We start from the raw sequence: 15,447 nt of genomic DNA on the forward strand, positions 1-15,447 counted from the left end.
TTTTTTTTTCAGTTTTCTTGGTTAGGTTTAGGCAACAAAAATACTTGGCTAGGGTTAGGCAACAAAAATGCTTGGTTAGGTTTAGACAACAAAAATACTTGGTTAGGTTCAGACAACAAAAATACTTGGCTAGGTTTAGGCAACAAAAATACTTGGCTAGGTTTAGGCAACAAAAATACTTGGCTAGGTTTAGGCAACAAAAATACTTGGCTAGGGTTAGGCAACAAAAATGCTTGGTTAGGTTTAGACAACAAAAATACTTGGTTAGGTTCAGACAACAAAAATACTTGGCTAGGGTTAGGCAACAAAAATACTTGGTTAGGTTTAGGCAACAAAAATACTTGGTTAGGTTTAGGCAACAAAAGTACTTGGTTAGGTTTAGGCAACAAAAATACGTGGTTAGGTTTAGGCAACAAAAATACTTGGTTAGGTTTAGGAAAACATGGTTTGGGTTAAATGCACCCTTTGAGAACATTGACCATGTGTTATAAAGGAGAACTTCTTCCATAAGAGTATTTCTCTGATCTTTTTCTGGAGTTACAAAGCTTTGACATTACAGACACATGATTGGCCAGTTGCAATGATGGCTCTGGAGCAGTATTACTTATGATGTTACAGAAATAACACCAACATGCCATTGTCAGATCGTGTGTGGACACTGCCAGGAATATAGTTCTGGTCGGAATATCTTCTTAAAGCTACAACATAAGACTACAGGCATAGTCACATCAGAATGTCCACATAAAATACAAAAACAGTTTGATTGTAAAAACTGTACACACCATATTCAAATCAGAGTAGAGACAAAAACTAACACAGCACCACAGCAGAGAGAGTAGAATGAAAGAAAGGCTGTACTGCTGTTACCCATGCATATTAAAGTCTTTTATTTTCCTAGTTTTGTTGATAGCTCTGTTATTATTTTTCTTGCAATCATGATATCCATGCATCGATTATTATATGTTACATTACTCACTTACTTACTTGTATTTGTACTGTATTAGTTCATCCTTAATTTTTCTTCATTTTAATTTGCATTGTGGGCAGACATTCAGAGGTCTGGAGTCAGGCTAGTTAGCATCTAATCACCACTGAAATTTTAGTCCTGCTTGTTGCTCTTTTGAATTCCAGCCTCCAAATATCCAATTAATTGTAATGGTTCTACATGGTTGTTTTTCTCTGGTATTCTGAGTCCAGCCCAGACTGCTTGACTGCTGTTTTTAATCTTCTTATTTTCATTAATGGTTACGACAATAAGAAAGCCATTTTTATTTTGAAGTAGAGGATTCATTTACTTTGAGAAAATACAAAAAGCAACTGAGACACATTTCTGAGGCAGATAACAGTTTATCTACTGAGCATGGGAGGTTAGTTTAAGGGTCAGTGTTAGTAAACAGAGTGGAAGAAGAATTCAAAGAATGTGAAACCTTGCAATATTTCTAAATATTAAAGAAAATTTCCTTTTCAAGGAAAGGGTCATAATATTAAAATGTCATGATATTGTGATTTTTTTCTCAAAACATTATGAAAGTAAAGTTGTGTTATGAAAAATCAAAATTCTGTTCTCATAATATTGCAACTTCAATTGACAGCTTTTCCCTTACAGCATTACAAATTCTTGTTTTACATGATAAGGACATACCCAGTAGTTTTCCTCATTTTTAGACTAAACTAATTGGCCAACAATTGACACAGAACTGTAATAAATCAAAATTTTAAAAAATATATTTTTCTCATGGGTGTTTGTCCTGAAGCTCGGTTCTATTCAGAAAGTAAGCTTATTGGTTTTATTTCTCATTGAAATGCACCAACAGGCAGTTTTTTTCTCCTGCCATTCACTTCACTGAAGTTCTGCTTAAACGTTGGACAGCAACACTCAACCCGCTCTCTGTTTGTCCTCTGACCCCTGTGTGCAGCTGAATAAGAACCAGCCGGTGACGGTCCACAACGTCCTGCAGATCCTGAGGCTGCACGTCTCAGTGCCTCAGTGCGACGTCTTCGGCTACCTTAGCATCGACCATGAGCTGGTGGTCCTCATCACTCCAGTGGACCAGCAGCCAACACCACTGCAGGTAACACACTCACTCACACACATACACACATTCAGTAGATTCAGACATTTAGCCTTTTCTTTACACATTTATGTCTGTTTTGGTTCCTTTTCTCTGCAGTGTGTTAAACATCCCTTAAAATCAACTTGAGTGTTTGTGAATGTCATTAGAGTTTATGGTCGCTCCTGTAATGAGCAAACACTGATCAGATTCATGCTGAGGTAATCTCATGGACTTTCCTTTACAAACATTTCCAAAGCAGTATTTAGAGCATAATTGCACATTGAGATACATTACAGGCAAACTCCATTTAATTTTTTTTAATTTTAAGTTTAAAGTAGAAAAAAACTGTCCTTTTTATATTTTTTAATTAAAGAAAAACTGTCCCTTTATATTGGCATGAATGGAAACACATCAGTGAGCTACACAGTTGCACTGGGTTGAATGTTACTTCATTACCATGAACACATTGTAGTGTATTTTAACTCAGTCCCACATCCACCATCCTGCTGTCCCAAATACACTATTTAGTCCTGTTTGAGTAACACTCGATAAAAACTACAGTGACCAGCTGTTGGAAGAAATTACTGAGACTATAAATGTGTGAATCAATTTGAAAGATTTCCCTCTTCAGTAGGAACCAGTGGGCTTTGAGCTGAGAGCCACAGACAGTATGAAAGTGAGAAAGTATTTAGGAACAGACTAGCATGATGCTGGTTTGGGTTTTTCGTTGCTTATTGACAATGCAGCTAAGTCCAACCCCTTTAAATTAGCTCACACAACCCTTTCACTTTAATAACTCAACAACTAATATCTTTTGGGAAATGTGTTCAATGCTGAGATTTGCCTTTTTGCTCCCCAACACATTTCAGATTGGAATGATGGAATTTAGTGTGATTTAAAACTATAAGAGGAGCTCAACATCATGGTATCAAGCACAGAGGTCTGACCAGGTCCAAGATGTGACTGTAGGATCACTACTTATTATGTGTTCTACCTAAGTATTTGTTTCAGTACATATACTGAGTATATGTTTCAGTACATATACTGAGTATTTGTTTCAGTACATATACTGAGTATTTGTTTCAGTACATATACTGAGTATATGTTTCAGTACATATACTGAGTATTTGTTTCAGTACATATACTGAGTATTTGTTTTCAGTACATATACTGAGTAAATGCTGAGTAAAAAATGTCCTTCAAGCTTTTGAAACACTTAATATGAGAGAGATATGTATGACAGATTTCATAAGACAAGATGATCTTCACAGCTATGACTGACTCCTGTTGTCACCTACATTTTACTTACACTGGTCACTTAATATGCAATATTCAAATGTTTGTTGAGCGAGAGCCCAGAGCCTCAGCCTCCTGACATCTTTCCAAACTCTACTGTGTGATCTGACAAATACATCCTTATCATAAAATATAATCTGAAATATTTTCTGTAATCACAGAGTTCATTTTTTCCAGGTTACACAGTTTCTGCCTGACAAAAAGAACCGTTTTATCTCCCGTTTTCTTTTCACACACACACACACACACACACACACACACACACACACACACACACACACACAGATGAGAAACTTCCAACGCAGCCATGTTTAGCTCTGCTAATTACCTGCCTCAGTCCTTCTGGACATTAATATTCATGCACAAGGGGCTTACAGTGGTAAAGTGAGGGGGAGGACGCATCTGTCTCACTTCACTCCTTTCCCTTTGAATTATTTTGTTGTTATGAATTTTATTATACAGTAATGACAATTGCAGTATATATGTTTAAAAACCTTTCCTACTAATATCATATAAAAACGTTGTAGAAGTGTAGCAGAAGTAAGTACTTCTTATCGTCATCAACGTGTCAAAATGCCCTTAATGCACTGCAGCATCGATGACCTATTTAATTAGTGCAAAAACATTCCATTTGTATCTCCTCTGATTGAACAGTAGTCCTTGGGAGTGTATATGAATTACCATAACCTTAAAAATTCTATGGCCAGTTGAGAAACTCCAAACTTGACCAGACAACTTTAATTTAATTTTAATCAGTGTCTTGTACTTACACAGCTACACACGGCACACTGTCGGTGCAGACATGGATTTTCTGTCTCTATTCACATTCCTCCTTTACTAACATCAGCAGTGGCCAGCTCAGGGGCTACACTGACTGTTGTATTGGTAACATTAGTGGAGGGGCAGGTGGAGTGAATCATTTAAAGTGTCAAATTAGACACAAATAAGATCATGGACAACCCATCTGACAAGATTTTGTCTCAGAAAGGTTCCCTCACCTGATAATAATTTGCCTCAGATGTTTTATTACAGCAAGTGTATGAAACACATGACCAACATAATCATGTATTCTGTCATCATGCTACTTATGGATGGAATTAATTAGTTATAATATAAAATGATGTATTCCCTTTTTGTTGGGGATCAAGGACCCCCTGGGATCCTCCGACCACACTTTGAAAACCACTGGTCTATATTCATTTTTAATGTTGAATTTTACAAGATGAGCCACAGTGGGTAGATTTCAATGACAGCATGTACGTATAACTCCAGTAGCACCCATTCTTCATACCTGTTGCTCTATATATGGAAGCATTTTACCAACAGCGCCACCATGTGGCTATTCTTTAGTTCAAGGCCTCCTGTGGACAGGTATAACTTAGCAACCTGCTATACACCGTAATTGCAGGGAGTGAATGATTGTATGTTGCAGCACCAATGTTACTGTTAAGCCCATTTCAAATAAATAAACTAAACTAAACCAAAAGCACTGTGGATCTGTCTCTATAGGCTGCTCCTACCTGTCCCTCACTAAATATGCCAATATTTGACCTTTTTGCAGAACCCATTTTTCACCTCGGATCCTGTATGATTCATCAGGTCTTCAAACCTGGTCCCTTCCCTTTCTTTTCCGATATCCAAAAGAATGTCTGTATTTATTTATTGATATTCAATAGGAGGAGTGCCTGTCTGATTATTACTATGGGTGTTCATGGTGTCTTGTCACCTCCCTCACCTTGCTAGAACAATCCTCTTCACAGACTTGGACATGAGAATAATCTCTTGTCACTCGACCTAAAATTAAAAAGTTAAAATTGGTTCATTCATGGTGTTTCCTTGTTTATCAGACCAGCTGTTCCTTGAAAAGAGATGATAATGAAGTAATACATGCAGTACAGTGGTTTTAAGGTGGACATGTATTTATCTGTCTCTCTTTACAGAACCTTGTGTTGCTGCAGCCTGAATCTTCATATGATAGAATTCAATTCAGACTTGTGCTATCCTGAAAGTTTTATGGTAATGTTACCAACCAAGTAAGACCACCATATTTAAAAGTGACTGAGGTGCCTATTTAGACATAAGACCACTTAATTGTATGCTCTAGGCCTTAGAGAACCAATCTCATAATTGATTTAACTGTAAATTAAGTATTTTATCCCACATTCTACCCTCAGCTCATGAAAGGGGATCATGTTATTGTATTAAGAAGAAGTTTATGTGTGTCACCCAGTAAGTGGGTTAAAAACACTGAAGTAAAGCTGAACTTTATCTGGAGCTGAGACGTCTTCAGGCTGGTGTTGAACTGCTGCTGCTGGTAGCAATCTAATCTAATCTTAGACCACAATCAGTTCATGCCCAAAAGCATTGAACATGCTTCATACAAAAGGTACTGATAGACTGATACTGTGCAATGGAAGAATTAAAGGATGGAAAGAAGGGCAGTAACAAAGAAATGAACACATAAAAGACAGAATTAAAGCTGCAAGCAGCACTCATCGGGACAAGCCACAGCAACCAGTCAGCTGAACACTGACCGGTTGACTCTGTTTTGAATTGTTGCATGTCTTGCATAAAGGAGTGACATGTCACTTCCTGTGTCTTCTGTGTGACACTTGAGAACACCCACTAATCATTCATCAGCTTCAGTATATCAAGTGTTGACCTCACCATGAAAATGTAATCAATCAAAGGATGATTGTAATACAAGGCTTACTTCCTGTTGCCTGTTGGCAAAATAACTGGCTCCTTATTGGCAAGTACATGTTGTCAGATCAGGACTTTTAACAAGCATGAACTTTGAGACAGATATACACTCAACTTACAACAACTTCCTGTTTCATGGTGAATAATGTGTCATCATGTCAATGGCTGACCACATATGAGGAGGATAATCTGATAAGGCCTGCACCCTCCTGTAGATGTCTTCAGGCCGTAACTCTGGTCAAACATGAAGTTTGATACTGATTGGACGATGTGTATTTGGCGCAAAATGGCCCACTTCCTGTTGGGTTTAGGTCAAGGCATTAAGAGACTTTATTTTAAGTACTGGGATGTTAAATAGCCCTACCAAATTTCATACATCTAGGTAAAACGTACTGGTAGCCATGGGCTGCTTTGTTGAAATGTTGCTGGGGGCGCTTGCTAGCCATTTGTCCACGCCCCTGTGCAACACTGATCAAATCACGTTCATGAGTTTTCAAACACCTTTAGTCGCTCAAAAATGAAATTCATTTGAACGAAGAAGTAGTAGTCCATTAAAGAGGGCGCCTGACCTTAATGAAACAGCTAAACTAAACAGAGTTGGTTTAAAAGAGAGAATCATAAAAAAAAAACACTATCAGAGGAAAACATTTCAGAAAACAAACAGTTCCGACATCAAAGCCACCTTCACATGAAAATAACTTGAATTATTAATTGAATAAAACAATCAGAATAGTTAAACAGTTCATGTCTGGCCACTACTCTCACTCTTTACTTTCACAGTTTCAAATTCTGCTTCTACATCATCAGAAAGTAAAGATACACTTGATCAAAGTTCTCAACCAGCTGCATCAGAGCAACCTCACTGGACCATCTAGCAGAATATTCATCTCAATGTATTTTTATTTGGCACATTTCAGAACAACTGTCAAATGAAACAGCATCACTTACTGGGATGTGGTTAGTTAGTCGAGTATTGGCGGCAGGTTGATAGAAGAACAACGCTTGATGCACATCCATCTTCTGTGGTTCATCTTCTGTGAAAACAATGCTCCTACATATGCAGGTTAATTTCCCCAGATGTTATGAGGCAGAGTTTTGAGAGTTGGCTTGAACTGCCTGTGCCTCCAAAGATTTGTTGCTCACTGTCTGCACCCTGTCTGAATGTGAACGTTATTCAAATGGGCCGAGGCGTTCTGTTTCCCAGGGCTGTGTTTTAGTTTATCAGTTAGAAGAGAAAGAAAAAATTCCTCTCTAGCAATCTTGTCTTCAGGGCTGATTCCATCTTGACTGTTAACCTGCTCGTTCTTCTCTAGCTGCAATCTTTCAAGGCCGTGGCGATGATGAACCGCTGTGAGACTGACATTTTTGCAGTTAATCATTTATACTTTTATACTCAGAAATACATGGTGCCAGGTCTGACAGCCTTTCAAAACCTTGTAGCTGCAGATAAACAAGGTTTTGTAGAACAAGACTAATTAATTGAAGAAGACCTTGTGTCGTTAGTTTTTCTTTTGTTAGAAGAAAGAATTCTAAACACAAATAAGGACATAAATTAAGAGAAGATAAAAGAGTACAGATGACTGAAATTAATTTTGAAGAACAATAATGACACTCCATCAGCTGTTAAGGAGAAAAATAATCAATTCAAATAATGATTGGTGAAACTAATCAAACACACTTCAACCTTTTTAGGAACAAAAGGATTTGAATAAAAGCAGAGAGGCACAGTGACTCTCACAAACAGAAAGAAGTCATTGGATTTAGAGTGAAGAGCAAAGAAACAGCGATGGCAAGACAAACAGAGCTAACAGCAGTCTCAGTGGTGAAGGGAGGCTTCCTCTGGTACGACTTTAGTTTTAGCTGTTGCTAGGAAACAGCTTTTTCCCACTTGTTTGTGTAAGTAAAGTAATATTTCTCCGCAGCTTGATGAAAGCAAAAACGAAGTGTCTACATTCCTAATCACATCTGAGCACTGGATGCTGTGCACTTTCAGTTTGATCCATACATAAAGCCATCACAATTCTGTAGTTAAGCTTTTTAAGCAAAAGTCCAGCTGAAGACCAACAAAGTGAATCAGGAAGCTCAGATTAGCTCATGCTCATTTAAATTACGTCTTAAGTCACACTTATGTTTGGTCACAGCTGAGAACCTTTGCATAGATAGTGACAAATAGCAACTTGACAGGAAGATCAAGACTGTCACAGCACATAGGCAGGACTGTCCATTTTACTTCTCAGAATGTATACAGTCCATCTTCATCATCTATTCTGACACTTTACATGGCTACAAAGTTCTCATTTGGAGTCTGTAATTCTAGTAAAAGTATCTTTAAAAGGCCATGGGACAATATAAAGGCCTTCTTCAGTCTGATGTTCCTGTGAAGCATCATCAGTTACAGCCCAACAGCTACTGTTCTAATTAAAAGTCCACATGGAGTCAGAAGAAGCAGCAGTGTTCTTCCTCTGCTGTTTTATCCAGGACAGGGTTTGTGTTAGTATACTGTGGGCGCTGATGTGCAGGAAGCCAAGTAACCCAGAACCAACCAGTGGTTATTGTTACGTTTGTCTTAGTTTGGATATTTAAAGCAAGAAAGTATCTATAGAGATAGTGTATTGTAAATGTGTTCAGTTTATTTAAATGATGCCCTTTGATAAAAAAGGAAGTTTTCATAAACCAACAGGTTATCTCAGCAGCAGATTTTAAGATTATTTTGTGACAGTCAAGCAAAGGAACCCAGCTGAGCTCGTCTCTTCACTTCTTCAAGTTTGACTCCTAAACTGAACTTAGCAAGTTTGAGTCCAAACGTCCCTTCTTCATATCCAAACATCTCTGACATGTTCATATGTGTATGAATGATGTGTATCCTCACCATTCTCTTGGTGATTTTGCAATAGTTACATTTCTAAAGCAGTAAGGGAACTTTAAACTTTAAGTACACTCCACACTCTCAACCAAGCATAAAGTCATTTTCATTTGAATATATCTCCAAATCCTCATTCACAGTCTAGAATCAAATAAAAAGATTCAACCTCAGTAACATTATAGCAGGTGTATGCTCATCGGACGCATGTGAGATGAGAAAGAGAACGCAGCTCAAATGCATCAGGTGGAAGTTCGAGGGTTATTTCTCAGTAATATCTTTTTCTGGGAGTCATAAATGAAATTTAAACAAAGAATTTCAGTTAGTCTGAAGAAATGACCAGGAGGCGAACACTCTGATGTTATGAGTAGTGAGGCTGCTTTGACTTATTTTAAACATTTCCATGTCATAGCGGCACATTTAATCTAAACCAAACTAAACTAAAACATGTAGTGATAAACTTGACAGGGTGGAGGAAACTCTCCAGAGGAAATTCAGATTTATCTTCTGAAACAGAAGACAGAATCTCAGGACAGCTGCTTCATTCAAACTATTTCACCATATGAATGTGGACGGCGTGTGTGACCTTTAGATCCAGCTGCATCCCACGACTACTGATCAGGACCAACAGATCTGACTGCAGAACAGAGTTGTTGATGAAACAGCATGGCAGCGGGTCCAGCAGCTGAGACCTCAGTGAACTGTTTAAATACTCCAGGTACTGGCTCACCTGGTTCTTAAAGCGGATGGCAGATGACACCCTAATGTAATGAGTTTAATTTATGTTACGCCCAAAACACACGGACAAGTCAGAGCTTAGATACAACCCTTCTGCACGGTGCGCTTCAGACCAGGCGCCATAGACTGTTTAAACAGGCCCAAGAGACAGAAATGTAACCATTGATGTGGAGAGTTTGTCTGAGGGGGGAACAACTTATCAGACTTTGAAAACCTCAGCACTAAATAATGTAGTAATGTTCTCTGAAGATTAACCATTTCTCTTTAAAGACCACAGCATTTATTTTCATTGATCAGTCTTTAAATTGTTTCTCGATTAATTGATTTGTTTTTTTGTCTATAAAATGTGAGAAAGTAGAGAAAAACATCACTCAGTGTTTCACAAAGCCCAGGACGATGTGTCCACAACCAGAAAATATTCAGTTTACCGACAATTGATTTCTAAAAAGTACTCAAACTTATTAATTGATTATCTAAATACATAAAGATTAATTGAGAAGGACCTTTTACTAAAAGAATATACAGTTAATTGTTTCAGCCCCAAAGTAGACTTTCTAGTAGGTCTGGAACTAAACAATGCAATGCAAAAGTATTTTTCTTGGAAAAGGAAGCATTTTTTGGCAAGAAGTCCCAAATAATACTGGGACTGGAATCCAACTGGTCCAACGTAGACATCCTGGAAAACACTGCAGTCAACGCCGAGGTGTTTGTAGAATCCAGAATAATACCAAATCGTATTGATCAAATTCTACACAAACACTCAGTGCCGGCCCAAGCCTTTTGGGGGCCCTAAGCAGAATTTGATTTGGGGCCCACCACCGCAGAGTCACCTGTGCTTGACAATTATTGACACAAATGTCACACTATAATTTTACATTATAAATTGTATTAATACAGTGACGGATTATGAACTACTGTCCTCCTGGGCACAGATGCATAAGGACCCCCCCCTACCTTATTTGTACGAAAGTGGCTGCAAATGGGGGATGGGGAGTCTGGGGGTCCTCCCCCAGAAAATTCTGAATTTGGTAGATGTGATTTCCTGTATTCTGGTGCATGGCCAGCTGGAGAAGGGCAATACCTAAATTTGTTCAGATTCATGGCCTTTTGCTTTTTGACTTATTGAGGTAGTGACTTCACGCAATGACTTGGGCTTCAGGGCCCCTTGACCTCTTGGGCCCGGTAGGCTCATTCAGTAATCCATCCTTGCTCACATGCCACAAATGTTTTGGGGCTCCTGGCCCCTCTAGACCAGCAGCTTGGTAGACCCCTGTATTAATATAGTTGTTATTTACACCAAACCAGTCACCTTTTAACCTTAGAGGGTACTAAAATCACAAATGTATTTTAAACTTTCATATTCAAAGTGAAGCACTAAGTGTGGTTTACTGAACTTGAATTGGTATAATAACAAAATACAACAGCAGAGATTGCATTTGTTGTAAACAAGTAAATCAGTTTAATGACTTGTTTGACTTGGCTTAACATTAACATTAACATTGGCTTAACATTACCGTCTCTTCCAACTGACTCTAATAAGATGATTGAACTTGATGCAGTGTCTATGCGCGTGAATTGTCTATGTACGCAAGGTGTCTAGTTTATGCGCATGACTCAAATGCTGGCAGACACAGCAGTTGTAGGCAGGTATATTGATCATGAAATCAGAATCCTCTTGTCTTGAATTATTCATTCATTCATTCATTAATTTATGTCACTTGTTTAATTTATTTAATATGTAAAAAAAAAATTAAAAAAATAAAAAAAATCGAATTTTGCGGCTGCTTGGGGCCCCCTGGTGGCCACGGGGCCCGAAGCAGCCGCTTAGTTTGCTTATGCCTCAGGCCGGCCCTGCAAACACTGTAACATAACATTTTCTTATACATGATAAAAGGCACTGATCTATTGACATTTAGAAATATAATATGACCCAGGTGCATTTAAAAACTTCATGAACTGAGTTGCTCTTCTGTTTTCCAGATCGAAGCCTGCAGTAAAGAGGCCGAGAAGATCGACTCCCTCATCAACTACGCCAGCCCCACCCTGGTCTCCCACGTCCCCCTCTCTGCCTTCCTCACCTCTGAGATCAAGACCTCCTCCATCCACTCGTCTGGAGGCTCTCCGCCCTCACCTCTGCCCCCTGGCCTGTGCTTTCTCCTGGGCCTCCTCATCACCGCAGCCCCTGTCTTCAACCAGCTCTAAGTGTAAATTGCCCCCAACCAGCCCCCCCCCCCTAAATCTTGAGTGCTCCAAAGTGCCCCCCTCTTCCTGGGGTGTCATGAGGTGAGTGTGTTGGAGCGGTCGTGGAGCAGCAAGAAGCAGCGGCAACGTCTTTCGACAATCATTTCCATTGACTCACCTGCGTGTCAAACAATCAAGGTGGTGAAAAGCTATTAATGTGGAAAGCTTTTGTATGAACAGTGTTATTGAGTGGATGAGTTCCAGATGTGTGCTTAAGTGTATGGATGTGTGTGTGTGTGTGTGTGTGTGTGTGTGTGTGTGTGTGTGTGCGTGTGTGTGTGTGTGCATGTGCGTGTGTGTGTGTGCCTGTGACCTTTAAGAAGCTTTGACTTCATCCCAGCAGTGTTGATCCATCACCCCTGCAGCAGGCTCTCCTCTGGAAGCTGTTAAATGGGAATATCAAATTCATGACTCACTCCGTCTTCTTCTGAGGCTTTGTGTGTGTGTGTGTGTGTGTGTGTGTGTGTGTGTGTGTGTGTGTGTGTGTGTGTGTGTGTGTGTTTGTGTTTATGTGTGTGTGTCCGATTGTATTTTGGAGACAGACAAGGACAAAACATCCCAGTCTGGCAGCACATCTGTCTGACAAATTACCCAAGATTCCCTCTGTCACACACACACTTGGACACATCCTTACACACAAAGACCGATGTCTCTGAATCCAGACTTCTCTGGAGTCTGATCAGCATTTAGGTGATGAGACTGTACAGTCACAGTGCATCATGTACATACATGTGAGGTGTATATGGACCTAGTGTTTGAACCTCTAACCTCAGCAGTATTAGTGCCATGCTCATGGACTGAGCCAGCTCAGATGAAACTAATCCAGCCTCCAAAGTCGGTTGTAACTACTGACCAAAGTGTCCAAAAGTCAATCAGTTCAGTTCAGTTCAGTATTAAGGGAGTCCAGGTTCTGTTGTGTTTCATACAGTGGTGTAGTGGAGCAGACCAGAGCTAAAAGATGATTAAAGATCTAAAAGCATCTTTGATAACAGTTATGACGTTAAGCTGCTAACACTTTATCTGATGTGGTGTTTCATTAATATGTTAGAAGTACATTATAAACTAGAAGAATCAAAGGTAGATGATGTGCCGGTTCCAACATGACACGACCACGACCACCATGAGTAGTACTACCACTAACCCTAACCCAAGGAACAGTTCACCTCAAAAAGAAAATGAAGTCATTGGCTCACCCTCGTGCTCATGGAAAGTAGTCCACAAAACATTTCTGGAGCTTCACAGCAAAACAGCCTTGCAGCATTCTGCTAAACAACTGAAGTGGCTGGAGACTAAAACCTGAAAAAACAACTGAAAAAATGTAATAAAATGGCTCCATACAACTCATCCAGCTTAATGCAAGTCTCAGAAAACCCTGAGAATCCAATTTGATTTGAAAAGACGTTATTAACACCCCAAATGAGCCACTTCTGAATGGGGGGCACTAACGGTTTATCTTAGCAGCTGCAGTGAAGATTTTAGCTTTAAAAGGTGTAAATATCATCTTTATAAATCAATTTGGGATCTCAAGGCTTAAAGAGACTTAGATTACACCTTGATTGTAGGGATATTTTTACAAAACCTCCCAAAATCTGTTTATGGCAGCGAAACAGGTATTTTAATCCAAAACATGATCTTTTCCTGAACAGAACCAGAACACATGCACAGTGCTGTCTCAAGATCAAATTGAAAATTGAACCTAAAGAAACATAAATCATCATGAAGAATTGTAAGGTTTCAGCATATCCATGGATTGAAGAAACATGCCAACATTCATTCTGGTGATTGGGTTGCAGACACTTCGTCCTCCACATGAAGCACCTTTATACTCTTTCACATTTATCACATGCTCATGCAGCTGCTAATCTGGAATGTAATCAAAAATCTGCCCAGTGGCTCATTCAACAGTGCTTCAGAGGCTGGTGGTCATGTGCTGAGAGCAGCGATGTGCTCCAGTGTGTTGTCTGCAAATCAAATCCAGTCGACAAAGGAAAATGTGAATGTGGTTGATTTTGCTTGGAGAAGCTTGGTGTTCAGGAGCTGAACCTCAGGCAAAGTCAGTCTTCATTAAGGCCACAAGAGAATGAGTCCCTGCCTGCAGCTTCATAACACATTATAATATAACTGTTACACATCACACATCTCCACAACTTATTGTTATCATCATGAAGCTAACAGCTGTGTAGAAGAGAGGAAACCATTTCAATAATCTCACTGTGTGCTTTGGAAAAGTGTCGTCAGGAGTTTTAATCAGCCTGTATGATTTGTAGTTAAAGGGGTACCCCACCAATTTACTGTTGCAGTTATATTAGACTTAATGTAACTGAGAGACCCCAAATTATCCTGACGGTTTTTAGTGTCATATCCCATAATGCAACTTGATAGACTTTTACTAGCTCTGAATAGCCTGATAACACCAGCATCTTTGCCTCATCCAAGCCCATAACCCTGATGACATCACTAGGACATCATGTGGGGTTCCACAGTACTCTGACAAGTAAACTGACCATAACAATCAGTGCAGTGCCTGTTAAATGGGCCACAATATGCCACATCTTTGTACTTCTTCATACTTGTTATATATGAACTATCTTTGCACCACTTCTGATAAAGTGTTAGCAGGACGTTACCCAGCAGCAGGTGAAGGGTCACGCTGATGTGAACCAGCAGACGGGCCTGGATCAGCGCTCCCTGTGTGTGAGGCCAGTAGCTCTGAAAGCATTAAAAGGGATGCTTCATGTCTGTACAGATGAACTAGAAGCCATTTAATAACTAAAGGACAATCAGCTGGTCACTACCCACAATCTACTGTGGGTAGAGAAGGTTTCCACAGTATGCCTTGCATATAGTGTCTTATATGAAGTAATAATGAAAATGCAATAACTTTATATTTGTTAAGAAATGTCTCTATATTTGATATGTATCTGATAATGGATTAAGATAATGATCACCTATGTGCCATGTTTTTTTAAACCAATAGCTGTTATTCTCTATTGCATGATGACAATTATGAAGTGTTTTACTCCAGAATGTATTATAGTGTCTCGTGTCTCTATGTGTCTGTATCTGCCTGTATAGCACAATGTGTCCCCGTCTCTAACAGTATTACTGTGCTAGGCAGCTCTGTAGCAGGGAGCCACCACCATGGCTCCTCCATCTATTATTATTTGTATTATTATTATTATTATTATTATGAATATGAATATGGTTATTGTTGTGTTAATGTCCTCTGGAGCCAACATGAATTTGGTTACTTTTCAAGATGTTGTATGTCTTCAGTGAATACATTTGTTTTCATGTCACATTAGCAAAAACTAAAGAAGAAAGAGTAAAACAATTCAGACTAAAGACTGAAGTTTTATTTCTCAGCTAAAAGAAGAGTTCAACATTTTGGGAAAAAATGAGATGAGAGGATATGGACGAGGATTTAGACCACATGAAAAACATATTGGAGTCCTGAGGGAAAAGTCAGAGTTCTGACTTCAAACAGAGAATTCTGACTTTTAAGTCACAACTCAAATGTTCACGTGGCCCTGTCCTCTTCCAAAGGTTTGATTT

At 39.1% G+C, this 15,447-nt stretch overlaps 1 protein-coding gene across 1 annotated transcript in view; it reads left to right on the forward strand.

Moving 5' to 3' along the window:
* The window catches only part of reck (reversion-inducing-cysteine-rich protein with kazal motifs), an 84,645-nt gene extending 69,419 nt beyond the window's left edge, over positions 1-15,226 (forward strand). The window contains exons 20-21 of the mRNA XM_073488119.1: positions 1,917-2,072; positions 11,632-15,226. Of these exons, the coding sequence (XP_073344220.1) occupies positions 1,917-2,072; positions 11,632-11,853 (378 nt within the window). The 3' untranslated portion in view covers positions 11,854-15,226. The remainder of the gene's footprint in view (positions 1-1,916; positions 2,073-11,631) is intronic.
* The last annotated feature ends 221 nt before the right edge of the window (positions 15,227-15,447 follow it).

The sequence above is a fragment of the Pagrus major genome, chromosome 19 (genome assembly GCF_040436345.1).
Source record: "Pagrus major chromosome 19, Pma_NU_1.0".
Lineage (NCBI taxonomy): Eukaryota > Metazoa > Chordata > Actinopteri > Spariformes > Sparidae > Pagrus > Pagrus major.